Below are 26,480 nucleotides of genomic sequence, written 5' to 3' on the forward strand. Positions count from 1 at the left end.
CCTGACCAAGCGCAGTGAGCCCAAGATGTTAAATATGTCGCCGTCCAGCGCCGTCGATAACACTACCAGTTTGTTCATCATTTGAGAAAATACCACCCAGTTAAGTATACAGAGCGTACAATAAAACAGCATTCAAATTCAGTTGTAGCCCATCACGTAAAGTACTGGACTAGCTATCGAAAGGTCGCCCACCACTGTCAGGTTGCCACTGTTGGACCCTTGAGCAAAACCTTTAATTCTCAACTGCTTAGACAGTATACTTGTCACAGTATTGTAAATCACTTTGGATAAAAGAGTCTGCTGTCTGCCAGAAATGGAAATGTTGTTAACCAGCCATTTATAAGAGCCGTTTGTCCGCCATCATCAGTGGAGTTTCTTTTGAGCAATAGTCAATTGAGGTGTCTTTTTTTGCTGTTACCCCCCAAAAAAAGTCCGATAAGACGCAGCTGTCACCTATTTCATGGCTTCAAAATGTCATTGTACCTGTGTATAGTGACAATAAACATTCTATGCTATTTTATTCTAAGGGTATAATGCTCATTAGTTTAATTGAGAAAGAAGACTTTAAGATAAGATACGATAAGATTCCTTTATTGATCCCCATGAGGGAAATTCGAGTGTAATAAACGAGTAAAATAAAAAAATTATAAAAACATATTAGCTATTATACAACATATACTATTATACAACAGTATGGAAACTAAACTATATAATAAAACACTATATATACTATATGTAAATATATACATGTGTGTGTATAATGAAATGTAGGTGAAAAGTCCAGTGCTGGGAAAAAGGGTGGGGGACCAACAGTGACAACTTGGCGGTGACAGAGTTTAAACCAGCAACCTATTTATTACTAGTCCAATACCTTAGCTACCACTACACGGAAATGACAACATTTGCAGCATTACAGCATTTAGCAGACACTTTAATCCAATGTGACTTACAGTGATGACTGAATACAATTTGAGCAGTTAAAAGTTAAAGGTTTTGCTCTGACTCAATGTATCAACTCACAAAAAAAACTTCTTTTTTTAAATGTTTGAGATGTTTATGGCCTAAAAAAGTTTGACACTGATCCGTTTATTTGTTTGTTTTACAATTTTCAAAGTAAGATCAAAGTGTCACAGTCAGTTTTTTACTTATGTTGATTTGCTCTTATTTGTTAATTTGTTCTTGTTATTTAAAGCTACTTACAATTAAGACTAAATGCAGTCTGACCAGGGTTAAGGGCCTTGCTCAGGGGCCCAACAGTGGCAACTTGGCAGTCGTGAAGCTTGAATCTGCAACCTTCTGATTACTACTCCAGTACCTTAACCACTGAGCTACCACTGTCCCCTAATAAATATTAAAACACTTAAAAAAGTAATACTGGCTAGCACACCAGTGCCGAGATTCTGAACTCCTCGGTTCAAAACTCAGCATGCCACAGATCGGCTGGGTGCCATCTAGCGGGCATAATCGGCAGTGCCTGCAGGGAGGGATGACCGGACTATGTGGACGGGGTCTTCAAACGCTGTGTTAGTACCCTGATTGGCGGATAGAGACACCTGTGCAGAGTGCATGGGTGGAAAAGGGTTCCATTAAGGGTTGTGCACGGGTCGTCGGAGGTGTGAACAGCAATATAACCACCTCGACTGCAAAAAAAAATCGGGGATCCCCCAGCAGCAGAAGACAAATTGGGAGAAAAATTAAATAGAATATATATATAAATAATAATAATACTGGCTATTTTGTCTGTATTTTAAGAATATTTTTTTAACTGTGATTTTACATCATGATAATTAAATTTATCGTGATAACATTTTTATCCATATCGCCCAGCCCTATAATCTAGCCATTTCCATGACAGAAAAAGTTCTGTATTACAAATATTTGAACCATTTTTAGTGTGGGATTAAAAGTTTTGAGTTAAATTAATCCCAGATTTGTAAAAGCTGTTGTAAACTGTGATCATCACAATCATTTTAATGCAACACATCAGCATTACAGTGTCAAAAAGTCACAGTACAGCACCCAAAAACTGAGGAAAACTAGAAAATTCTTGACGTACAGATAATTTTCGGGCTTGTGTTGGATAAAGTAAGCATGATAGCTGATTCTCCTAAACTCTTAAGTGTTCCTGCTAACTCTAGCAGCAGACTGAAACACAGGAAGCCCTGACGCCTCATGGGTGATTTCCGTACGGCCTGAGAAAAGAGACCCGCGCTCTTTCTTCTCCTGCCAAAACAAACAGGCCGTGGCAGGAGAGATACAGGGCAATTACCCAGCATGCAGTGGTGCCCTTCAGGTGGATTAACACTCCAAACTGCAGCACAATGTCTGACTGCTAACCATTAGCGGAGGGTTTATACGATTACACTGTGATTGTTTAGCTAGACGTGATCTAGGACTCTTCAGGACTGTGTAACTGAATGGCGTCCGGCTTAGCGGAACAAGCCGGGCTACTGAAAAAAGAAAAAACTTCGAATTATTGTTCAATCGATTGCAGATGTGCATCTGAAATCACTCTTCGTATTCACAGCTCCTGATCTTTAACAGAACAGCTCAGCTAAGAAATAAAGTTCCCACAATTCATTCCACTCCATGTGTAGTCCATCAGTAAAGTCACACTTTGACGTTCGTCTTAAATCCTTCCCTGCAGCTGCAGTGTAATGCAAGCTTATAGTTAGCAGTTTAGCATGTGTCAGCTGCACGCCTGGATCATACACACTCCATAATCCAGGTCAAGTTCCTTCATAATCAGATTGAATTGTGTGGTTTTTGCACACTGATACTCTAATCATTACATGATTTTAGCAGTTTGTGGTCATATTAAAAGCACATTTGGATACCTTAAGTTGCAGCAAGATTGTTGATGGATTTAAAAAGACGCCTGAATTTGCGCCCGTGTAATACAGATATTTATTCTATGTATTTGCTTCTGTTGACCCGTCCCAAACTACTCTAAATACAGTTAACTCTTGATGGTTTAAATATTAATGCCCAAGGTTTTGAAATAGGATCTCAAACAAGCTCATGGCAGAGTGTCCACACACTATTGACCATATGGTGTAGCACCAATTTTATTTATTAGGACTTTAACGTCATGGTTTACACACTTTGGTTACATTCATGACAGGACATGTAGTTAGTTACTGGTTACACAAGATTCATCAGTTAAATTTTTTAATGTCAAACAGTCATGGACAATTTAGTGTCTTCAATTCACCTCACTTGCATGTATTCGGACTGTGGAAGGAAACCCACAAAGACACTGAAAGAAAATGCAAACTCCACACTGAAAGAGCCGGGACTGGGAGAAAACAGTGAGAAAACAGTTCTACCCAATGAGCCCTGTAGCACCTATTGTTGCTTCCTGTGTAATAACTAGCCAACTATCACTAGGATCAAGGATGCAAATTCTTAATGGTGCTATCAGCCGGTTGGGCTTCTACATACAGATATGATTGGCTATGTCTGAGAGGGGCGGATGGCTGAGACCCCATGAAGGAATGGCTGTGACACTGACCAGGATAAAGCAGTAAAAATGAAATAAGCCCTGTACCTTATAAAGCATTCTATTACCGTAGCTGTTTTGAGATATAGCCAGGGAGTAGTGGCTCAGTGGTTAAGTTACTGGACTATTGATCTGAAGGTTGCTGGTTCAAGCCCTACCTGAACTCATTTGCCACTGTAGGGCCCCTGAGCAAGGCTCTTAACCCTCAATTGCTTGCATTGATCTGGACAAAGTGGAAGTGTAAGTGCAAAAACAAAACATTAGCTAAATGCTGTGCGTTAAATACATTAGATAGATAGATAGATAGACAGACAGACAGACAGACAGACAGACAGACAGACAGACAGACAGACAGACAGACAGATAGAGTTCAAGTACACAAGTAATGTACAACGATATGTAAATAAAACACAAAAAACAGAATAAAAAAAGTAGTATGAAGTAGGGCTGTCGCGCTAACCGCAATTTTGAAATATCGCGGTATAGATCAGCCAACCGCAGGGCATGCCAAGCAACCGCAACACCGCGGTGTTCACGTTTTTTCTTTCTTTCTTCTATTTTTTTTTGTTTATATTGTTGCAGGGTCCATCTTGTTTTACGCTTACATTCGGGCGTAATAAATGTTAAATGAATTCATAATGAAAATGAGCTAGGAGCGACATTTTCCCGCAACCTGTTCTCATGCGTTGCTGCTGAGTGTCAGGCTTTGTGTTTTAAAATGTAAACAATCGCAACAGGAATTATAGGCAAGTTTATTAATGATCAAATTGAGTTCACACTCAATAAATACTTGTAATTTACACTATATTCAAACAGCCTTGGTGAACTAAAACACTTAATGACGGTTAATATGGCATTGCAGCCTGCAAATATTCTCTTTCTGGTCTTGCTGGAATGATTTAAATGTATTTTTTCGTTGAATAAAAATGTATTGAAACGAATAATAACTTGAAATGTAGTATATATTGTTATGTTAACTATACCTACTAAATAGATAGTTTGTCGCATTGTAAAGTCGCATGCAGGTACAGTACACGTGTATTAGTGTAACGAGCCCCATCAGAGAGAGTTTTAGTACCGAGGGGAACATCGCTACCCCACTCAGATCCTCTCTAAACCACATCAGGTGAACATGTTGGTTCTTCTAGCGTGCATAATAACGCAGGTTTAAACTCTTACAGACTTTATTATATTTCTTTTTTACCATATTTTGATTAGATGTGTATTTACAATATTTAGCCTAAACACTTTTTTTTTTCGTTTCACAGTGTATATCTAGCCTAGAAGCTAAATTTAAACCTTTTTTAATAGAGAAAAGACGCGCATCCCTGCTCTGTTCTGTATTTAACATTAAACACGCATTTCATTGGTCTTAAAGCTGTCTCATCTTTGTCATTATAAAGCAATAATATACCGAATTATAGCCTAACAATAAAGCTTGTTTATATAGCTCTAAAATGCAGATTAATTAAGTAATTTTCAAAAACAAAAAAAAATGGCGATATTACCACGTACCGCGATATTGAGACAGGTTGAATATCGCAAGGGGAAATTCTTTCACCGCGACAGCCCTAGTATGAAGTATGAAATGTATGTAGTATAAAAAATGTAGTAAAAGTGTAGTTGCACTGCTATTATTTGATTAGCCCTTTATTTAGTCCCATCTTGATTCAATGGTTTAAATCTATAATTGTTTATAATCATGATTTTGAATGCTAAACCTTAGGGGTGTTAAAAGTCTGAGAGAGCTAGCTAAATGCATTTTGCTCTGATTTAATACATATTTTTCAAAAAGTCACATAACCAGCATTAAAAACCTCAAATGTATTAACTTCTACCTGCTTAAGGTCAACAAAAATCTGAGCTTTCACAAATGTGCGTACTTACACTGATCAGCCATAACATTAAAACCACCACCTTGTTTCTACACACACTGTCCATTTTATCAGCTCCACTTACCATATAGAAGCACTTTTACATTCTACAATTACTGACTGTAGTCCATCTGTTTCTCTGCATACTTTTATAGCCTGCTTTCACCCTGTTCTTCAATGGTCAGGACCCCCACAGGACCACCACAGAGCAGGTATAATTTAGGTGGTGGATCATTCTCAGCACTGCAGTGACACTGACATGGTGGTGGTGTGTTAGTGTGTGTTGTGCTGGTATGAGTGGATCAGACACAGCAGTGCTGCTGGAGTTTTTAAATACCGTGTCCACTCACTGTCCACTCTATTAGACACTCCTATCTAGCTGGTCCCCCTTTGTAGATGTAAAGTCAGAGACGACCGCTCATCTACTGCTGTTTGAGTTGGTCATCTTCTAGACCTTCATCAGTGGACACAGGACGCTGCCCACGGGGCGCTGTTGGCTGGATATATTTTTGGTTGGTGGACTATTCTCAGTCCAGCAGTGACAGTGAGATGTTTAAAAACTCTATCAGCGCTGCTGTGTCTGATCCACTCATACCAGCACAACACACACTAACACACCACCACCATGTCAGTGTCACTGCAGTGCTGAGAATGATCCATCACCTCAATAATACCTACTCTGTAGTGGTCCTGGGAGAGTCCTGACCATTGAAGAACAGGGTGAAATCAGGCTAACGAAGCATGCAGATAAACAGATGGACTACAGTCAGTAATTGTAGAACTACAAAGTGCTTCTATATGGTAAGTGGAGCTGATAAAATGGACAATGTGTGTAGAAACAAGGAGGTGGTTTTAATGTTATGGCTGATTTGTGACGTATACACTCCAAACAATTGTGTTTGAATCAGCAGCTCTCAGATTACTAGTCTGAGCTACCACTGGCCTACCATTACTTTCTGTTCAATAGTGAATCAAAAAGATTCAACTTTTCACTCAAGTCATTACATTAAACTGTTTATTATTATATAATAAAGCCAAAAATTGTGATTTCATATTTTGACGGGTTGCTGTAGGCTTGTTGGTGACTAGTTGCTAGTTACAAGTCGATAACGAAGAACTTGGCTTAATTAACATTCGTAGGCTAAACAAGTCTTTAAATTTTAACACAGACACACCAAAGTATGAAACTAATTAGAGATTCTCGGGCGTACATGCAGCTGTCCGATTTAGAAAACAGAAATTCCACACACCATTCTTTACATGCTCAGATGAGCAAATGTTTCTAAGTAGGCAGCAAGGGCACAAACTAACCTAACTGACATAACCATGGTTAAGTATTTAGTATGTTTAATGCACGGTCCAATAGTGAACTATGCAGTCATGCCACATTTACCAATATGGCCATAAAACACCACAAAAAGCTGTCTGCTTTGCATTAATGTATTAATTCCAATCCATCAATATGATTGCGGACTTTTTAACTGTGGTACGGAACTCTGCGTGATTAATTATGCACCAGCATGAGCTCCGTTAATGCAGACTCACCCGCAATGATAAAGCTCAGTTTTCCACACAGACACGTTTCCTATCCAGACGTCAGACCGCAAAGCGACTGTTTATTATGACTCACATTCGATACTCAGCCGGACCAGGGTGAGAGCTTCTCAAAAACATCACGCCAGATGATACAAAATGTTATTATTGGCAAAGAGACAAACGCTAAATTGGGTTATTCTGACCCAGACGCCGACAAAATATATCCATAACAGCACAAGAGCTCTCTCCCGCGCCGAGCCGAGCCGAGCCGAGCGATAACACGACGCGCGTACACGCACGGATTCAGACGTCCAAACAGGCCCGTTTCCTATGGAATGTTCTCAAGCCTCCTGTCTGAGAGCTCGGGGGCTGCAGGGCCGGTTCTATTTTCTACTCGGATGCTTGATAAACACGGTGGATTGAGGCATATTTCATTCGGTTGTTTATAGTCGAGCAGCAGAGTCAGCGTCTCTAAATGATTTCTCGGCATGCCAGGTGTGACGCCGAATTTATGGAATTGAATTTGTCATATGTCAAATATGTCAGATTTCTTGCGACGGAGCCGAAGCTTTGCTTACAGCAGCAGCGATTCATTTTCTTAGCCCACATCACCTGAAATCAGCTATACAAAAAAAGCACAGGGTCAGTCAGTGTATATGAGAGGGGAAAAATTTAATATGAATTGATTTTTTAGACACTACGGATAGTCACTAACCATGTGTCAAACACACAACGTATGAAAATGTAATACACTTCTTTTATTTTGATGTTTTACTTGAACTTGAGGTTGGCGAAACCCAAAATTTACTCTCAAAGTTGGTGTTTTCCAACAAATTTAGGGGCTATTTCTCTTAAATTGCTTACACTTTTGGTCTGAGCATCTGGACTACTGATTCAAGCCCCAAAAAGTTGGTGTTCTCCAACAAATGTAATGACTATTTCTCATGAATGGTTTATAACCCCAGTCCGAGCATCTGGACTGCTGGTTCAAGCCCCACCTACACTCCCACTTGTCATTGTCGGACCCCTGAGCAGGGCCTTTTATTTAGTCCAATCTTAATCCAATGGTTTAAATACATTTTGCTCTGGTTTAATACATTCACATATGACCCAATTTAATAAGCATTTCTTTTTTCATTTTGATGTTTTACTTGCACTTGAGGTTGGTAAAACCCAAAGTTCACTCTCAAAGTTTGTGTTCTCCAACATATTTAAGGATTATTTCTTATGAATAGCTTACACATCTGGTCTAGGCATCTGAACTACTAGTTCAAGCCCCACCTATACTCTCATTTGCCGCTGTTGGACCCCTGAGCAAGAACTTTTATTTAGTCCAATCTTAATCCAATGGTTTAAATACATTTTGCTCTGATTTAATACATTCACATATGACCCAATTTAACACGCTTTTTTTTTTTCATTTTGATGTTTTACTTGCATTTGAGGTTGGCGAAACTCAAAATTCACTCTCAAAGTTGGTGTTTTCCAACAAATGTAAGGACTATTTCTTATGAATAGCTTACACTTCTGGTCTGAGCATCTGGACTGCTGGTTCAAGCCCCAAAATTCCTTCTCAAAGTTGGTGTTTTCCAACATATTTAAGGACTATTTCTTATGAATAGCTTACACTTCCGGTCTAAGTATCTGGACTGCTAGTTCAAGCCCCAAAATGTATTCTTAAAGTTAGTGTTCTCCAACAAATGTAGTAACTATTTCTCATGAATAGCTAACACCCCCAGTCCGTGTCTCAGGATCTGGACTGCTGGTTTAAGCCCCACCTATACTCCCATTTGCCGCTGTTGGGCCCCTGAGCAAAACCTATTATTTACTCCAGTCTTAATCAAATGGTTTAAATGAATTTTGCTCTGATTTAATACACTCTCAAAGTTGGTGCTCTCCAACAAATTTAAGGACACGTTTGAATAGCTTACACACTCGTTCTGAGAATCTGGACTGCTGGTTCAAGCCCCAAAATTCATTCTCAGAGTTGGTGTTCTCCAACAAATTTAAGATCTATTTCTCTTGAATAGCTTACACACTCGTTCTGAGAGTCTGGACTGCTGGTTCAAGCCCCACCTACTCTGGTTTGCCGCTGTTGGACCCCTGAGCAAGGCCCTTAATTCTCAATTGCTTGGATTGCATTTTGAATAAAAGCGTCAGCAAAATGCTGTAATTGTAAATGATATCGGCTGCACCACTATTATTTAATTAGCCTTTTATTTAGTCCCATCTTAATCCAATGGTTTAAATACATTTTGCTCTGGTTTAATACATTTATGTCCGACCCAGTTTTTTCCACTTCTTTTATTTTGATGTTTTGCTTGCACTTGAGGTTGGTAAGACCCAAAATTCATTCTCAAAGTTGGTGCTCTCCAACATATTTAAGGACTATTTCTTATGAATAGCTTACACCCCCAGTCCGAGCATCTGGACTGCTAGTTGAAGCCCCACCTACACTCCCATTTGCCGCTGTTGGGCCCCTGAGCAAGGCCTTTTATTTAGCCCCATCTTAATCCAATGGTTTAAATGCATTTTGCTCTGATTTAATACGTTCACATTTGACCCAATTGAATCCACTTCTGTCATTTTGATGTTTTACTTGCACTTGAGGTTGGTGAAACCCAAAATTCACTCTCAAAGTTGGTGTTCAACAAATTTAGGGGCCAGTTCTTTTAATTAGCTTACACACTGGTTTCTAAGAGTCTGGACTGCTGGTTCAAGCCTCACCTACACCCATTTGCCACTGTTTGGCCCCTGTAATTGTAAATGATAGACTGCACCGCTATTATTTGATAAGCCTTTGCATCGGTTACGCAAGCTCAGGTCACACTTGGCTATAAGGGCGTCCACTCTTGTGGGAGGGAATTCCACAGAATTGTTGTACTGTATACATGTACTGTATATGTATATATCACAAATAAAGGCATTCTATTCTATATTTTCATTTTTATGGCATATTTACCTATGTAATAGTATTACTGTAAGAAGTAGATCACCTGGGGAGTTTGGGTGGCACAGTGGTCTACTACACTAGCCCATTGTCACTGAGATCTGGGCGTTGCTATCGGGCAGCCGTGCATCTACCAAGATGTGATTGGGCACAAAGAAAGAACACCCCACTATGGTAGGGCTTCGGCCACCTCCCTCTCGTTCACGGCCAATGTTTCCCCAGCCAAGACTCTGACCAGGAGGATAAAAGAAATAAAAAAAATACAGAATGCCCTGCACCCCCACACACTCAAATGATGCATGTTAAATGTTATTATAATTCACAGCCGAAACCCCAAGCTTGACGTCTCGACACCCCCTCCTTCATCTTTTCCAACCCCCAAGGTTTTAAATACGTTCCCCTCTCTCTCTCTACATGCTTGAATGCCAGCAGTGCAAGAATCGCTGGGCTGAGACTGTCAGTAGCCCGTCGGCGGAGTGGAAAAATTGCAGTTTGTACCCGGGGTATTTTCATAAACTCAGCAGTGACCGTATTATTCTTTAAACATGCGCAGCTGTTGCCCGCTTACAGATAAGATGACTCATAAAGGTGGGCTTGTATTATTGCTCAAGGTGTGTCTGTGTGTGTATGTGTGTGTGCGTGTGTGTGCGTGTGTAGTCTGGAATGAAGACCGAATGCTTTCTGTGGGTTGCAGTATATCCCATTGCAGAGGAACACATGTGCAGGGGTATAATAGGATTAAATGCAATTCGACCCCCGTAAAGCTGCACTGGCACATTCTCGCTCGCTGGCTTTGCTGAGGCTGACTTTCACTCGCACACAAGCACCTGTGGCGGCGCCTACGCGACATTTCTACGAGGATCAGTTTTCCCAAAACCCGTCACTGACCTCACGCTCAACTCACAAATCTTTATCGATCGAACCAGCCCTGCCTTCAAGTTAGATTGCCAACGTGACCAAGATGCACCGTGACACGGAATGACATTTTAAAGCTAAATGATACCGAGGCGCCAGCAAAACAGCTGCTCAATGTTTAAAATGGTTCAAACTATTTAATACGAGGGTTCTTTAAAAAGTTTCCGCAGTTTTTTAAACTCGATTTATTAAGAATTTCAAACACAAATGACATCACTTTTCTACAGTCACCTTCCGATGCATTTTTCCCAGCGTCGTACCAACTTTTTAATGCCACCAGCAAAAAAGTTTTTGGTTGAGCGCGTAGCCACTGACGCACCGCTGCTTTCACATCATCATCACATGAAAATCTTCTTCCCAATAAAGCTTCTTTGAGCGTCCAAAAAGGTGAAAATCAGATGCCGCTAAATCCGGACTATAAGCTCTCTCTCAGTCTCTCAGACACGACCAATTACTACCCCTCCCGCCCTCACTGTTTCCAACCAAGTGCAGAAACCTTTTGAAGATCCCTCATACATTAACACATTTTTGATACATAAAGGAAACAAACCAATCAGCAACAAATACCATGGCTAATCAAGCACTGTAATAAATAATCTAAAGAGTGTCATCCAAGCCAAACAATGATTAGCACAGTGGTAGGACGTTAAAACTGACAGCAAACTTCCAAAAAAGTACACATCACTTATGCCTAGTTCACACTACACAATTTTTGCCTTGATTTTCGTTCACCGACAGGTCGCCGCTTAGATGTGGCAGCTCGGAGGCAAATCGGCGTTCGCTCAGGGCTCGAAAATCGGCTCTCAATCGCTGTGTGTGAACTTTTGGCGACTCAAAAATCATGTAGTGTGAAAGGTGTTGCAAACAGGATCAGTTTATGATTGTGATAGAAGGGAAACTCGGGTGAGGCGTGTAAATATGTGGAACAGGGGGCATAATATAGTTTCTATCAGAATACATCGGCACACACAAGCCTTACAGCATGTGTGACTTATCGTCCACGCTAAACCATAATACCAACGTTGCACTGCAAAAAACTCTCTCTGCTGGCCGCATAGCCAAATCCACTCCTTTACCCAGATTCATTTATTTTTCCTACTTGTTTTTAAACTTCATATCGGCCCACAAACAACTTTAATCGCTCGCTTATTGTTGATGTGCATTTTTGGATACGGTATCACTAAACCCATTGTCTCTTCTCCATGTGTTTTCATGACACATCGTAGTGTGCGAGACCAGATAGACTCATCTGAGATTCCTCCTGGTGATATATCGTGTAGTGTGACCACATTTAACTGCTCCACCCTGCCATCCAGAACGTAAGCTTACAAAAAGAAATGCGTCTTACCTTTTTGAGCTGGCCTGTCCGTGTCCCCACAAACACCACGGTATGATCCCTGTATGTGTACGCAGCCACCGAGGCCATGCCGTCCACCCGTTCGTCGTATAATGGTGTCCCTTCAATGACACGCAGCCCACCGAGAGGCTGGTTCAGGACCAGTCCGCAAAAATCATCGCCGATCTGCTTTGGCTGTGGGGTAAAGAAAAAGAACACAGATGGTTAAAATGGGGCACAAATATTTTACATGTTGAACAAAGTGCCACCCCAGATTAAAGGAAAACCTCTACATAACAATCTAGGGGTCCTCACACAGGAGCACATGCCATGCATGGTTACACACTGTAGGCCTATATGTACTGATTATTAAGTCTAAAGCTGTAAGCCTGTACAAGGTCATCTGGAGCACCAGCTTAGGGTACTTTGGGCAGTAACAGTGGTACAAGTACCCTAGTTTCAGAACCGCTGTTAATTAATCATTAACTGATTAAACATTAGATGTTAATGCTGTGTTATAATTGTAATTTAACTCCATTTCTAGAAAAGTTAGGACATTTTGTAAAATGCAATAAAATCAAGAATCTGTGATTTGTTCTTTGTCTTGAACTTTTTTTAACTGACAAAAGAACAAATAAAATATACTTTTTAATGCTAATGTCCATTTGAATTCATGTTACAGATTTTGGATTTGATGCCTTCAACAAACTCAAAATGGGTCATGTGGGGGTCCTGACCATTGAAGAACAGGGTGAAAGCAGGCTAAAAAAAGTATGTAGAGAAACAGATGGACTACAGTCAATGGACAGTGAGTGTAGAAACAAGGAGGTGGTTTTAATGTTATGGCTAATCAGTATATACAGTACCAGTCAAAAGTTCGGACACATCTTCTCATTCAGTGTTTTTTCTTGATTTTTTCTTGTATTTTCTACATTGTAGATTAATACTAAAGACATCCAACTTATGAGGGAACACATGTGGAATTATGTAGTAAACGAAAAAGTGTTAAACAAACCAGAATATGTTTCATATTTTAGATTCTTCAGAGTAGCCACCTTTTGCTTTGATGACAGCTTTGCACACTCTTGGCATTCTCTCAATCAGCTTCATGAGGTAGCCACCTGGAATGGTTTTCCAACAGTCTTGAAGGAGTTCCCAGAGGTGCTGAGCACTCGTTGGCTGCTTTGCTTTCACTTTGCGGTTCAACTCATCCCAAACCATCTCGATTGGGTTTAGGTCAGGTGATTGTGGAGGTCATCTGACGCAGCACTCCATCACTCTCTTTCTTGTTCAAATAGCCCTTGTCCTGTTAAAAAACAAATGATGGTCCCACTAAGCGCAAACCAGATGGGATGGCATGTCGCTGCAGAATGCTGTGGTAGCCATGCTGGTTAAGTGCTTTGGATTTTAAATAAATCCCCAACAGTATCACCAGCAAAGGACCCCCATACCATCACACCTCCTCCTGCATGCTTCACGGTGGGAACCACACATGTACCAACCATCCGCTCACCTTTTCTGTGTCTCACATAGACATGGCGGGTGGAACCAAAAATCTCAAATTTGGACTAATCAGACCAAAGGACAGATTTCCACTGGTCTAATGTCAATTCCTTGTGTTTCTTGGCCCAAGCAATTTTCTTCTTTTTGTTGTACCTCCTCAGAAGTGGCTTCTTTGCAGCAATTCGACCATGAAGGCCTGATTCACGCAGTCTCCTCTGAACAGTTGATGTTGAGATGTGTTTGCTACTTGAACTCTGTGAAGCATTTATGTAGGCTCTAATCTGAGGTACTGTTAATTGGAGGTTTCTGAGGCTGGTAACTCTGATGAACTTGTCCTCTGCAGCAGAGGTAACTCTTGGTCTTCCTTTCCTGGGGTGGTCCTCATGAGAGTCAGTTTCATCATAGCGTTTGATGGTCTTTGCGACTGCACGTTCTTGAAATTTTCTGGTTTGACTGACCTTCATGTCTTAAAGTAATGATGGATTGTCGTTTCTCTTTACTTAGTTGAGTGATTCTTGCCATTATATGGATTAGAACAGTAGTCAAATAGGGTTATTCACTGTATAGACCTTTGTACCTACACTATCTCTGCACAACACAACTGATGGTCTCAAACACATTAAGAAGGCAGGAAATTCCAGAAATTACCTCTTGACAAGGCACACCTGTGAATTAAAAACCATTCCAGGTGGCTACCTCATGAAGCTGATTGAGAGAATGCCAAGAGTGTGCAAAGCTGTCATCAAAGCAAAAGGTGGCTACTCTGAAGAATCTAAAATATAAAACATATTCTGGTTTGTTTAACACTTTTTTGTTTACTACATAATTCCATATGTGTTCCTTCATAGTTTGGATGTCTTTAGTATTAATCTACAATGTAGAAAATAAAAGAATTCAAGAAAAAACTCTGAATGAGAAGGTGTGTCCAAACTTTTGACTGGTACTGTATTAACATCATATATTCATCAGCAGTACCTGACTTGCCAATCAAACAAAGATCAAATCAATTAAGCATTTAAAATAATGACTATATTGATTGTACATAACATGAGCCTGGCTGGATCAATAAGAAGCTCATCGGCAGGTAGTAAACAAAACATACAGTGTTTAAGGGGGAAGTGGTAGCTCCGTGATTACTGTACTGGACTAGGGGATTAAAGCTCCACCAGCAGTAAGTTGCCACTGTTGGGCCCTTGAGCAAAGCCCTTAGCCCTCAATTGCTAAAACTGCATTTAAAACGTAACCATAGGTCGCTTTGAATAAAATGCTGCTAAATGCCGCAAACGTGAATGTAAATACAGGCAGAATAGAGGTTGAGAGAAGGAACAAAAACAACCCCTGGCAAGCAGCAAGAACGCAAGAGTCTACACACCCTCCAGACATGACATCATCCAGCTCTCTCATGAGGAGTTTATCACTCTGGATGTGCCCTTTTCCCCAAAAAGCCTTTGCTAAAACGTTGTTCCTCTGCTTGGTAATGGGCTTTGGTTTGACAGCGAGGAACGACACAATCAACCCCTGCTGCTTTCTGCAGAGAAAACGTTCGGGAAGACTTATTCAAAAATCAATTGCGCTAGCGAACATCTGCAGGATGGGCTAATGATGATGTCATCGAGTGCTGACCCACTCCTGTGCTGCTCCGGTGAACTATCGACTCTCATCTACCCACAACCCCCCCCTTCCACCACCACCACCACCCACGCCGCCTGGGTGAGTCTCCCTCGGCCTCGCCATCTCATTCCTCCTCTCCGACAAGGTCTGCTAGCTCATTTAAACACTTACGCTTCTAGGCGATGCTCACACAGAGGTCACTTTGCCCTCCTGATGACATCAGCAGCAGTGGTTTAACCAGGTGTTTCCTATAATGGCACATCCTTCTGTTCAGATAGAACCTACCACTGATTTTCTATTACACTCCGGCGTGAAGGTGTCGCCAAAATAAATGCTACAATAAAACATCAAATTAATGATTGAATTTGCTATATTTATTCATTTTGACCAAGTACTTTTTAATTAACTTATGACAAACATAAATTATAGTAGGTCTTTTATGGTAAAGAGGTGTTTTTTAATTAGTAAAACAGACAAAAATATCCAAAGATGTTTATTTATTAGGAATTTTTAATGTTAAGGCAATTTTAGTATCTCCAATTCACCTCACTTGCATGTCTTTGGACTGTGGGAGGAAACCGGAGCTCCCTAAAAAAAACCAAGCAGACACAGAGAGAACATGCAAGTTCCACACAGAAAGGACCCAGAGCGCTCCACCTGGGAGTCAAACCCAGGACCTTCACGCTGTGAGACGACAGTGCTACCCATTGAGCCACTGTGCCACCCATCTAAAGCGAATGCAGGAGAACTGGTAGGGGACTGGTTAAGCCGCTGGACCAGTAATCAAATGTTTATTTATAAAGCGCCTTTAAAGACATTGAGTGCCGTCCAAGATGCTGTACAATCAAATCAGAACAATGATAAATCAAATCAATGACATAAAACAGTAATAAAAGACATACAGCAAATAAAACTATGCTAAAACCCAAAAGCACATAATTAGGTCTGCAAGTTGGGGGGAGCTGGGATGTCTTAATAAAAAGTGGCAAGCTGTTCCATAACTTTGGGGCGGCCACAGAGAAAGCCCGGTCAGAAATAAATTGTAGGTTTAAACCCCAACCCTGCCAAGGTGCCAGAGTCGGGCCCCTGAGAAGGTTTGCATGGTATTAGTCACAATTGTAAGTAACTTAGGATAAAAGCATGTACACCTAATCTGTAAGGACCAGACATCACTCACTCGCTCACTTACTTTCTTTCTTAACCGCTTATCCAATTAGGGTAACGGGGGAATGCTGGAGCCTATCCCAGCTTTTCAATGGGTGCAAGGCACACAGTAACACCCTGGACGGGGCGCCAGTCCATCGCGGGGCAGACACACACATACACACACACACATTCACCTATAGGGCAATTCAGTGTCTCCAATTAACCTGACTGCATGTTTTTGGACTGTGGGAGGAAACCGGAGCTCCCGGGGGAAACCCACACAGAAAGGATCCGGACTGCCCGCCTGGGGATCGAACCCAGGACCCTCTTGCTGTAATACCTCAAGTCATGACTCATAAATAATTGTTTATTTTTAATGCTTTAATTGTCTGATTAATAATTGATTTTTAATACTGTGGTAAAATAAGATTTATTTCAATAATAAAAAACAGCCTTTATAACCTATATGTCAACTTGAAGCTAGTAGCTGAAAAATCATAATAATGTGAACATAATACAAAAATACTGTGTGCACTGGTAAAAAATATGTATTGTTTGTTGTTGGTGTGGTCCCAAGAAACTAAGAGATGCAAAGAATAAATTTTTTAAACCTTATTTTCTTGGTGAGACCATTAAAGGGTTAAATATGGAACCGCTGATTTAATGACACATTGCGAGCAATTAAATTAATCATCAAAACTAATCAAAAAAACCCTTTTGTTTGCCACAAATTGGCAAAATTATTGGTTGTAAATAATCATAATCACGATTTCAGCACTAAGCAGAATATTACACAGCCATTTTTAATCAGTTTAAGGTTAGACGTAGCATAATGTTCTTTGTTCTGTTGACCATCCCGAGGTTGGCAGGGTTGGACGGGGTGCTGAGTGTTAGCAGGGCGAGGCAGCTGGTTACAGCAGTGCCTTGTTTCTCTTCGTGCTTATAAAGAATGAATGTAGTAAACGAGGCGAGCGCGGGCGGGCTACACGTACGTTCTCATTACGAAGCGCAGGGTCGCTGCCGTGCATCCAAACTACCTAATAATACCGTAATAATATCTGCATCAGTCATGGAGAACCCTGCAGCTAGCTCATAAAAACAAGCTCTGCCACTCCTCCGTAGAGGAAACAGGTCATCATACTCCAGTACTTCCTCTCTCGCTCGTCCATCTGTTCAAACTGGCCGTGGAGGTGTTGTACCATTGTTCTCGGTGCCATTTACACAGCCACACAAATCATTGTCTTGGCTAACAATAAAAGCTTTTTACAGGACATTTCCCATGACCTGCCTCAGGATTTTGGCTGTGGGTGAGTGTAATACAAAACTGATGGGAAGAAATAATGGACGTGTTACTGCGGCTGTTCAAGGCTTGCGTTTGCCAGCTATTTTGGAATTGAGTTAAATAAGCATGACTGTGCTTAAAATTATATAGTAGAGTAAAATTCAATTATTTTGTTGCTTGGCAAGCAAAAAGCACTGTTGACCACAACTGGGCACCCCACACAACTATTGAGCAACACCAATAGGAAAGAAGTACTGTAGTACTCAACCTTTTGTTTTGTTAATACAGTTGCAGCCTAGAAATTAAGGTACTGGACTAGTGATTGAAAAGTCGCTGGTTCAATCCCCTCCACTGACAGGTTGCCACTGTTGGGCCATTGAGCAAAGCTTTTAACCCTCAATTGCTTAGACAATATATTGTCACAGTGATGTACACCGATCAGCCATAACATTAAAACCACCTCCTTGTTTCTACACACACTGTCCATTTTATCAGCTCCACTTACCATATCATCCATCTGCTTCTCTACATATCTTTTTAGCCTGCTTTCACCCTGTTCTTCAATGCTCAGGACCCCCACAGGACCACCACAGAGCAGGTATTATTTAGGTGGTGGATCATTCTCAGCACTGCAGTGACACTGACATGGTGGTGGTGTGTTAGTGTGTGTTGTGCTGGTATGAGCGGATCAGACACAGCAGCACTGCTGGAGTTTTTAAATACCGTGTCCACTCACTGTCCACTCTATTAGACACTCCTACCTAGTTGGTCCACCTTGTAGATGTAAAGTCAGAGACTTTATGAGTGTATGACTGTATGAGGGGTCGCCACTCAGATCATTCTAGTCTGCATACCTGATTTGGCACAGTTTTTACACCAGATGGCCTCACCGATGCAACCCTCCTAATTTTTACGGGCTTAGGACCGGCACTGAGAGTGCACCAACAAGTATATCTTTTAAATGCTCGGCTGTTGGGCCAAAACACTCCCAGACATAGGCAATCACGTCTGTTTAGACCTAACTGGCTGATATCACCGCTAGGGTTAGATTTGAACTCTGGATATTACAGCACTGGGCTAGAAAATATTCATATTTATATACATTATTTGACATTATTGATAAACTAATGTTATTTGACAAACTATATACAATCATAAGCAAAAATATGTCTATTTAAAAAACTGTTGGGGGTTTTTAGACATTGCAAATTACATTTTGTTCTTCTGTGACCATTCATGCCTTGAGCAAACTGTTCACTGAGCATAAAACAACCGATTACAATTAAAAATTCTATTGTAGCCAACTACGCTATGTTGTAAACACTGTCAATTCCCTTATTTTATGTTATTTAGTAGCGCACTTACAATGTCCCCCCAAGTATTGAGAGCAGATTATAACTGCGATAAAGATCAAGTGACCACAAGTCCTTAATCTAATACAACCAACACCAACTGATTAAAGTCAGATGTAGTTTGTGCTTGAACAGTGTAAGACCCTTAAGCCAGACTAAGACTGATAAGCACAGTCACAGACAGATGTTACAAACAAAGGCTAAAATATTTCACAATGGTGTCAATAAGGCTGTAAAAATGGACAGATTTATCTTACGTATATATAAATATTTTATATTTACTACTTCAGATAAGTAACTCTAGGTAATATATTACCTGTATTATATTGCCAGGCCACTCTCACAGTGATTAGCAACATGCTAACCAGAATGTGTACAAGTAACAGGTCTAATAAATATTTTACCTTTTTAAATCAGTAATAATCAGCACAGCGCTGCTTAAAAATCTTCATATCTCTGATACACTGAGATCAGTTTGCATATTAAACAGCTTCTGATATTTAGCTCTCATTTTTACCTCAGGAATATAAAATGAGTTTCTGTGCTGTGTTTATCTCGGATGGTTTTTCATCACAGACATATTAGATCAGATTAATGGTGTTAAACAGCCTGGTTGTACACTCAGTACTGATGAGCCGCTATCAGATTCTAATAAGGTCACTGAGCATTTTACATGACATCTACAAATTAGCCTTTCAGCAACAATAAACAAACATGCTAAGCTAAAAGTTGATGAGCGCTGCTGCGGTATAACAGCAGCTTAATGATATGATAAAATAAAATTAGGATTACTTTTCCCACAAGGGCAATTACAATTATTGTATGGATTGAATTTTATAAGCTTCTAGATCATAAATCACTTTTAAATCAGTAATAAAATGCTACTCAGTCACATTAATGTTAAATGCTAAAAACAAAGACGTATAGGAATGAAACAGGAAAGTCAATGACAGAAACCAGACAATTAAAGGCAATTACAGACAAAAAACACTGAAAACAATGTAAGCACAAAATAAATTTCACACACAAAAGAAAAAGAAAGCAGTAGATATGGGAAAAAGGAAAAGATGCAACAAGAGCAAACAAAAAAAATCCAAAAAGGAATGAATAAAACATAAATAAATTTTAAGGTGTTATTTCTTTAAACTATAGGCAACCGCCCACCACTGCTAAGATCTGGGTTAGAATCTTAAGTGCTATTAGGTGGCTCTGCATCTAAACAGACATAAATGGATATGTGTGGGAGAGGGTGGCGAAAGCCCTTAACGGATTGGCACCCTGTTTAGGGTATTTTTGTCTTGCGTCCAGTGTTTCCCAGTGAAACTGGACCTGCTGCAACCCTGACAAGGATAAAACATTCATTCATAAATTTTCTTATCCGCTTATCCAATTAGGGTCACGGGGCGGAGGGATTGCTGGAGCCTATCCCAGCTTTTCAATGGGCGCAAGGCACACGGTAACACCCTGGACGGGACGGCAGTCCAGCGCAGGGCAGACACACATACACACACACACACGCACACACACACCCATTTACTTATAGGGCAGTTCAGTGTCTCCAATTAACCTGACTGCATGTTTTTGGACTGTGGGAGGAAACCGGAGCTCCCGGAGGAAACCCACGCGGACACGGGGAGAACATGCAAAGTCCACACAGAAAGGACCGGGACCGCCCCGCCTGGGGATCGAACCCAGGACCTTCTTGCTGTGAGGCGACAGCAGGATAAAACAGTTAATGAACATTTAATGAACTTATTTTTTCCTAATCATATGAAATGCCAACTTCACTGAGGTAAAAAAAGTATTTATATTAGAGATGGACCGATCGGGGTTTTTGGCACCGATTCCGATCCGATCTCCTTTCCGATCGGGGGGGGGGGGGGGGGGTATTAGCAGTAAATAAACTTAAAAAGAGCCTCACAGTAAAGATAAACCAGAGCAGCGCGTGTGTGTGCCTTTAGAAGATACGCTTTGTTCACAGTATCGCTATAAGTGATTCATTGATTCATGAGTTGATTCGTTTTTATTTGAAGCGTAAGTTTCTCTTCTCAGTTATCTCTCCGTGTTTACTGTTATTAATTAAATGTCGTGGTTTTAAATAAACACCAGCTACTACAGAATATTTTGTGTGACTCTCTTACATTAAAAAGCTTAATTAAAAAGCTTAATTAAACTGCTATTACCACAGATCTGTAACCGAGTCAGACTCGTTCCGTCTAAGGAGCTAAACGTTTTCTAAAAGTTCAGCAGATGATCCTGAACTAACGAATTTGGTAATGAATAAACTTTTGCCTCGGATTGGCTCTGTAACGTTTTCTGTTCTCATCTACATCACAAGTAAGAACCGCTTACGATTTACCAAAGTGAACCAGGAGTTTATATAACGTGCTGATAGAATCGACTCAGATGTGACCGGGTTGAATTATCTTTTTAAAGTAAATATTACAATCAGCAAAATTACATCGTAAGAGCTTTCACGATGGTTTCTGTACGATTGTTGATGAATGGTGATGTGATGGTTGGTGCTTCGTAGCTCAAAGTCTGGATCAATCCACTGAGCTGTTAACTTAACATGGTCTTTATATATCACACGATCGGATCGGCTACTTTTAGGAAATATCGCCGATCGCCGATAGCATATTTTGATTAAAAATCGGCCGATACCGATTCGTAGCCGATCGATCGTCCCATCTCTAATTTATGTTAAGTTTAAGGTAAAATCACATAGACCAAAGCTATAAACAGCTTTTTTTCCCTGTGTCCCCATTGTTTTTAGGTAATCCAGTTTCCATCCACCTTTTAAAAACCATGCAGAAGGTAGACTGACTGCTCTAATTAGCCTATAGGGTTTTTTACTTATATTATTACAGAGTTTGATTATTATTTCTGTATTATCTTGTGTGAGAGTTTCTTTTAATGTATTGGACATTAAGCAGGTACCTTGTTCTAATTAGTGGTGGGTATGGGGCCACCTGGAGACACTGAACACAGGGCAGGAACACACCCTGAACAGGCCATCATTGTGTTGTACTGCTACAAACTGAGGTGCTGATTGGAGGGTGTTATCCTCTTGTAATTATTGTTTTCAGTTTTGGCTTAGAATCCACTTTGACCCAGCGGTAGTGGGCCAGCGTGAACATGAGTTTGTTAAATCAATCACTTAATAATTTAAAAAGTACTGCAGTATGATAGCGGTGACTACACAGTGTTGATCTTCAATTATTTTTAATAACAGCTGAATAATAAATCAAATACGTCCTTAGACGTTTGGACCCACTCATTCATCTGGTTAAAATAAACAAAGGAGTGAGTAAAAGCACTCACCGTGTTGATGCAAGGCAGCTCCTTATTTAGCAACCATGGTAGAGACAGCTTCCCCTCGCCGCGGTAGCAGGACTTGATCCGTTCACGCATGGCCAGGTTGATCTGATGGAGGGTGAACAGACAGAGCACCGTCTCTCGTGGGGGATTCGCCCGGTTCTTTTGGCCTTGTGAGAACACCACAAAGAGGATGTCTTCATCCTCGGAGAGACCCAGAGCCTGGGCCAAGATCTTGCCAGGCCGGTGCTTGTATGCAGCCTGAACTAGACGGTATTCCACACCATCCTTGGTGCAACCGAGCGGGAATTCGACGTAGGAATAGAACTCTGTGTCATTGGAGCACATGCGGACGATCTTGGAAGTGAAGAACTTCTCGCCGGTGGCGTCCATCTGTGTGAGCTGGGTGTCGAGTTGTAAAGTGAGAAAATAGATGTAAGTGCGGCTTGCGAAACCGTAGACGTAGTAGATGTCAAAGGCGGGGTAGAGCGACAACGTGTCTGAAGGGATCTTGATCTGTGAGGAGACAAACTCATCCTGATAGACCAGGCTGAACATGCTGGCACTTTCCTCATTTTCCACCAGTTTGCGGCTGGACAGTGTGGGGAAATACTCAGACTTGCCATCGATGGCGGCGCCAATGAAAAGACGTGCGTCTCCTTTCTTTCTTTTCCTCTTTGGATCGTCGTCGTCGCCCACGACAACACCTGCCATGCCGTCCGCCTCTCGAGCCCCCGACAGGTAGTGCTCTTTGCGCAAGTGAGGCTCGCCCAGCTTAAACAAGTCATCCAACCGTAAGAACTGGCACACACCTTGCCAGACGGTGCCACAGGCCACAAGCCGGTTGCCAGCGTAGTCGATCAGCAGGAGCTTGTTGATGTTATCCGACGGTTCCAGCTTGTGGCCGCAGGCTCGGACGCTGGGTGGGGGGTAGCACCTGGCGTTGTCTTCCATAGGCCCGGTCTGGTGCGAGCGAAGCTCTGTCAGATTTTCAGAGAGCTTGTAGATCCTGTTCACCGCACCGACGAACACATCACCTGTCCTGCGATTCACAGTCAAATGGGTCAGGCTTGTATCCTTTACCTGGAAGGTCCCAGTTTCCAGAGGTTGCTCTGACGGGGTCACGGGGATCGGTGCAACTGTCTTTATTAGAAATCCAACAAAAAATGTCAACAACCAGGAGAGCGCCATGATTCCGAAGCTCAAGCTTTTACAGATTTTCTTCTTGTCGCAGTTTCAGTAGTTCATGTCTGCAGATAAAAAACAAAAACGTATGGATTAGTTTGGACATGTATTATTTCAGCTACATTATAGAGTAATCTTTAAAAGTTTAATTACATTAAGCAAGAAGAGAGAAAATAACTTCAGCACTACAAAATCTGTTTTGTCTATGGCTCATTTAAAGGCAATAATGTCTGGGAGTGGACAGCTGGGTGAGGGAGTAGGTTTAGGGTAAGGGTGCCTCAGGAGGCGGGGAAGTATTGATTGAGTGGCTTCTGTTAATGCCGGGTCTAGTCACTCTCACTCCTTTAACTCAATGTATGGCTAATAAACCTTTACGGCCATTGCTAATGCTAATCCACAGTGCATTTGTTAATTAGATTGTAGCACCCAACCAGTCCTAAGGGGCCAGGACAAACTTACAGAGGGTATTCTCTTTCACTGCCTAGAGTACTTTAACTCTTGTCCAGAAATTGGTTCTCCCTTAGCCAGATTTTGCAATCACAAATGAGTTAAATCAGGTTTGTAAGAAAATGGACTAGAGATGAAGCAATACTAGCCGCAAGATCGTAGTCTGGAAAGTGGGGGGTGGAGACGACTAAATTGGGAAAAATAGACATCTTTAAACTCAATTACACTAAACTTGTGCAGCAGCAAAGTGTGAGAATGTGTGGGATTTTCTATCACTGACAATCAGAAAAATAACATCTCTTTACCACAGTGGTGTGGGCTTGACATTGAATCCACACTACATCAATGTCAATCAATTCGATTGAATCCACTCTAATTCAATGCCAATTGATTCGACTGAATCCACTCTAATTCAATGCCAATCGATTCGACTAAATCCACCGCTCGCTGGTGTAAAAGAAGCAGCACTTTGTATGAGTGTCAGAGGACACAAGTGTTAGTCTGTGGCACTCCTAGGCCAGGAAGGGGGCTATGCAAGCAAAAGTAACTTAGTAATTTAGTGATCGCAAAAGTAACTTAGAATTACTACATGGAGGGGGGGCCAAGGGTGCGACACAAATAGGTGCAAATGCAAAGCAACTCCACTCCATCATGACAATGACAGAATTATAGTCACCCCCTGCATACAGTCATCATGAGACAAGAAGAGTATGTTCAGTGACAGGTTGCTGTCCCAGAGCTGCTCCAAGGACAGGCTAAGTTCCTTTGTCCCCAGAGCCATAAGGCTCTACAACTCATGGCAGGGGCAGCAGGTGGAAGCCAAAAACTGAGGGTTCTATATGTTAGTTTGTTCGTTTAAATCTTAATGCCATATCAGCTGCTATGGCTATTATCATGGCTGGATAATAGATTCAGTCTTTAAACATCAAAGTAGGGGGTCAATTTGCCTTTTTTTTTTCTTGTGTGTATATTGGTTAGAGTGTTGGTGTGACTATAGTGTTGGTGTGTTGCTGAGGTGAAGACTTCCTTAGTAGTTGTTTAGGATCCTATATGTAGCCATAGGTGTATGTGGATGCTGTGTGTTTGTGTGTGTAAGTATATGCATATGTGAATTGTGCAATACTCGTCACATGTCACTTTAGTGTTTAATAATGTAATAACTATTTAATTCTTACTTTAAATGAATGTGCAGGAAAAGTAGTTTCAATATATTCATCTACACTACACTGATTGCTGCTACAGTTATCCATTATATGCAAAATAAAGGAACCATTCAGTTTTGTTGTTGTGAATGTCCTTGCCTATATTTCTACTGTTAAGTCTTTATAGTGTGTATCCAATCTATCCAATCTACCACATCTATGTCTATCTGTCCGTCCTTTTATCCGCCCATCCATCCATCCATCCAGTATATCAAATCTACCCCCTCTATCTATCCATCCATCCATCCACCTACCTATCTATCCATCCATCCATTTTATGCAATCAAACCCATCTATCTATTCCTCCATCTGACCATTTATCCATCTACCTACCTACCTACCTACCTACCTATCTATCTATCTATCTGTCTGTCTGTCTGTCTGTCTGTCTGTCTGTCTGTCCGTCTATCTGTCTGTCCATCTATCCATCCATCCATTTATCCAGCTATCCATCCATCTATCTGTGTAAGCAATGTATGTATAAGCAATGTGTTTCTTGTCTATTTTCTGTAAACTTGGACAGAATTTAAAATGAAATATGGGGGAAATACTTGTTTGTGTGCCCTTTTCTGTTTGGTTAACAAACTAATATTAATATCTGACAAAGATCAACAAATAATTTTAATTAAAAAAAAAAAACATAAAAAAAATAAAATCACAGTAATATTTAAATGACAATTTCAACCTTTCGTAAAAAAAAAGAAAAAAAGATCAGATTATTTGACTTTCACATTTTTAATGTTTATGTATTTGAGTACCTAAAATTCCAATCCTTTTTTTTCTATTGGTCCAGTCAAAAAAAGACTAAGCGACAGAGAGAGAGACAGAGAGAGAGAGACAGGAGGTAGAAAGAGATTTCTGGGGTGTATTATATTAACAGCTGAGGATGTTTAACATGAGTGGATTGTAGATCAAACACATTGCTCTTCTCCTCCATCACCACCACTGCCCCCACTGGCCCCCACTGCCCCCACTTCCACAACCGCCCAGCATCAGGAATGAAAGTGCTCTTTACAGATCCCCACCTTTCATTTTCTCACTCCCTTTGTCTCATCTCACTGTCCCCCTCTCACTTGCTCTCGCCCGTCCTTCACACTCCATCTTTTTTCCCCCCTTTCGTCTTTCACCATCTCTGTGTTGTTTTCTCTCTCTCAGCTGGGAGGGTTAGGGAGGGTCAGGATAAGCTCACCCAAAAAGAATGAGCCTTTATACAGACCTCAGATTCAGCGGTTTGAGCTTTTAGAAGCCCCCCCCCCCCCCCCCATTCTTTCCTGCTGCTGGCAGCACCCAGCCTCAAATTTGGGTCAGCGAGACGCACACC

The 26,480-nt window shown here is 41.1% G+C and overlaps 1 protein-coding gene across 1 annotated transcript in view; it reads right to left on the bottom strand.

Annotated features, from left to right (window-relative positions):
• plxna3 (plexin A3) overlaps window positions 1-26,480 on the bottom strand; it is a 292,904-nt gene that overhangs the window by 237,034 nt on the left and 29,390 nt on the right. Inside the window, exons 2-3 of the mRNA XM_062999232.1 lie at window positions 22,332-23,575; window positions 12,126-12,308 (exon numbers count right to left, since the gene is read on the bottom strand). Of these exons, the coding sequence (XP_062855302.1) occupies window positions 12,126-12,308; window positions 22,332-23,516 (1,368 nt within the window). The 5' untranslated portion in view covers window positions 23,517-23,575. The remainder of the gene's footprint in view (window positions 1-12,125; window positions 12,309-22,331; window positions 23,576-26,480) is intronic.

Source organism: Trichomycterus rosablanca, chromosome 7 (genome assembly GCF_030014385.1).
Source record: "Trichomycterus rosablanca isolate fTriRos1 chromosome 7, fTriRos1.hap1, whole genome shotgun sequence".
Lineage (NCBI taxonomy): Eukaryota > Metazoa > Chordata > Actinopteri > Siluriformes > Trichomycteridae > Trichomycterus > Trichomycterus rosablanca.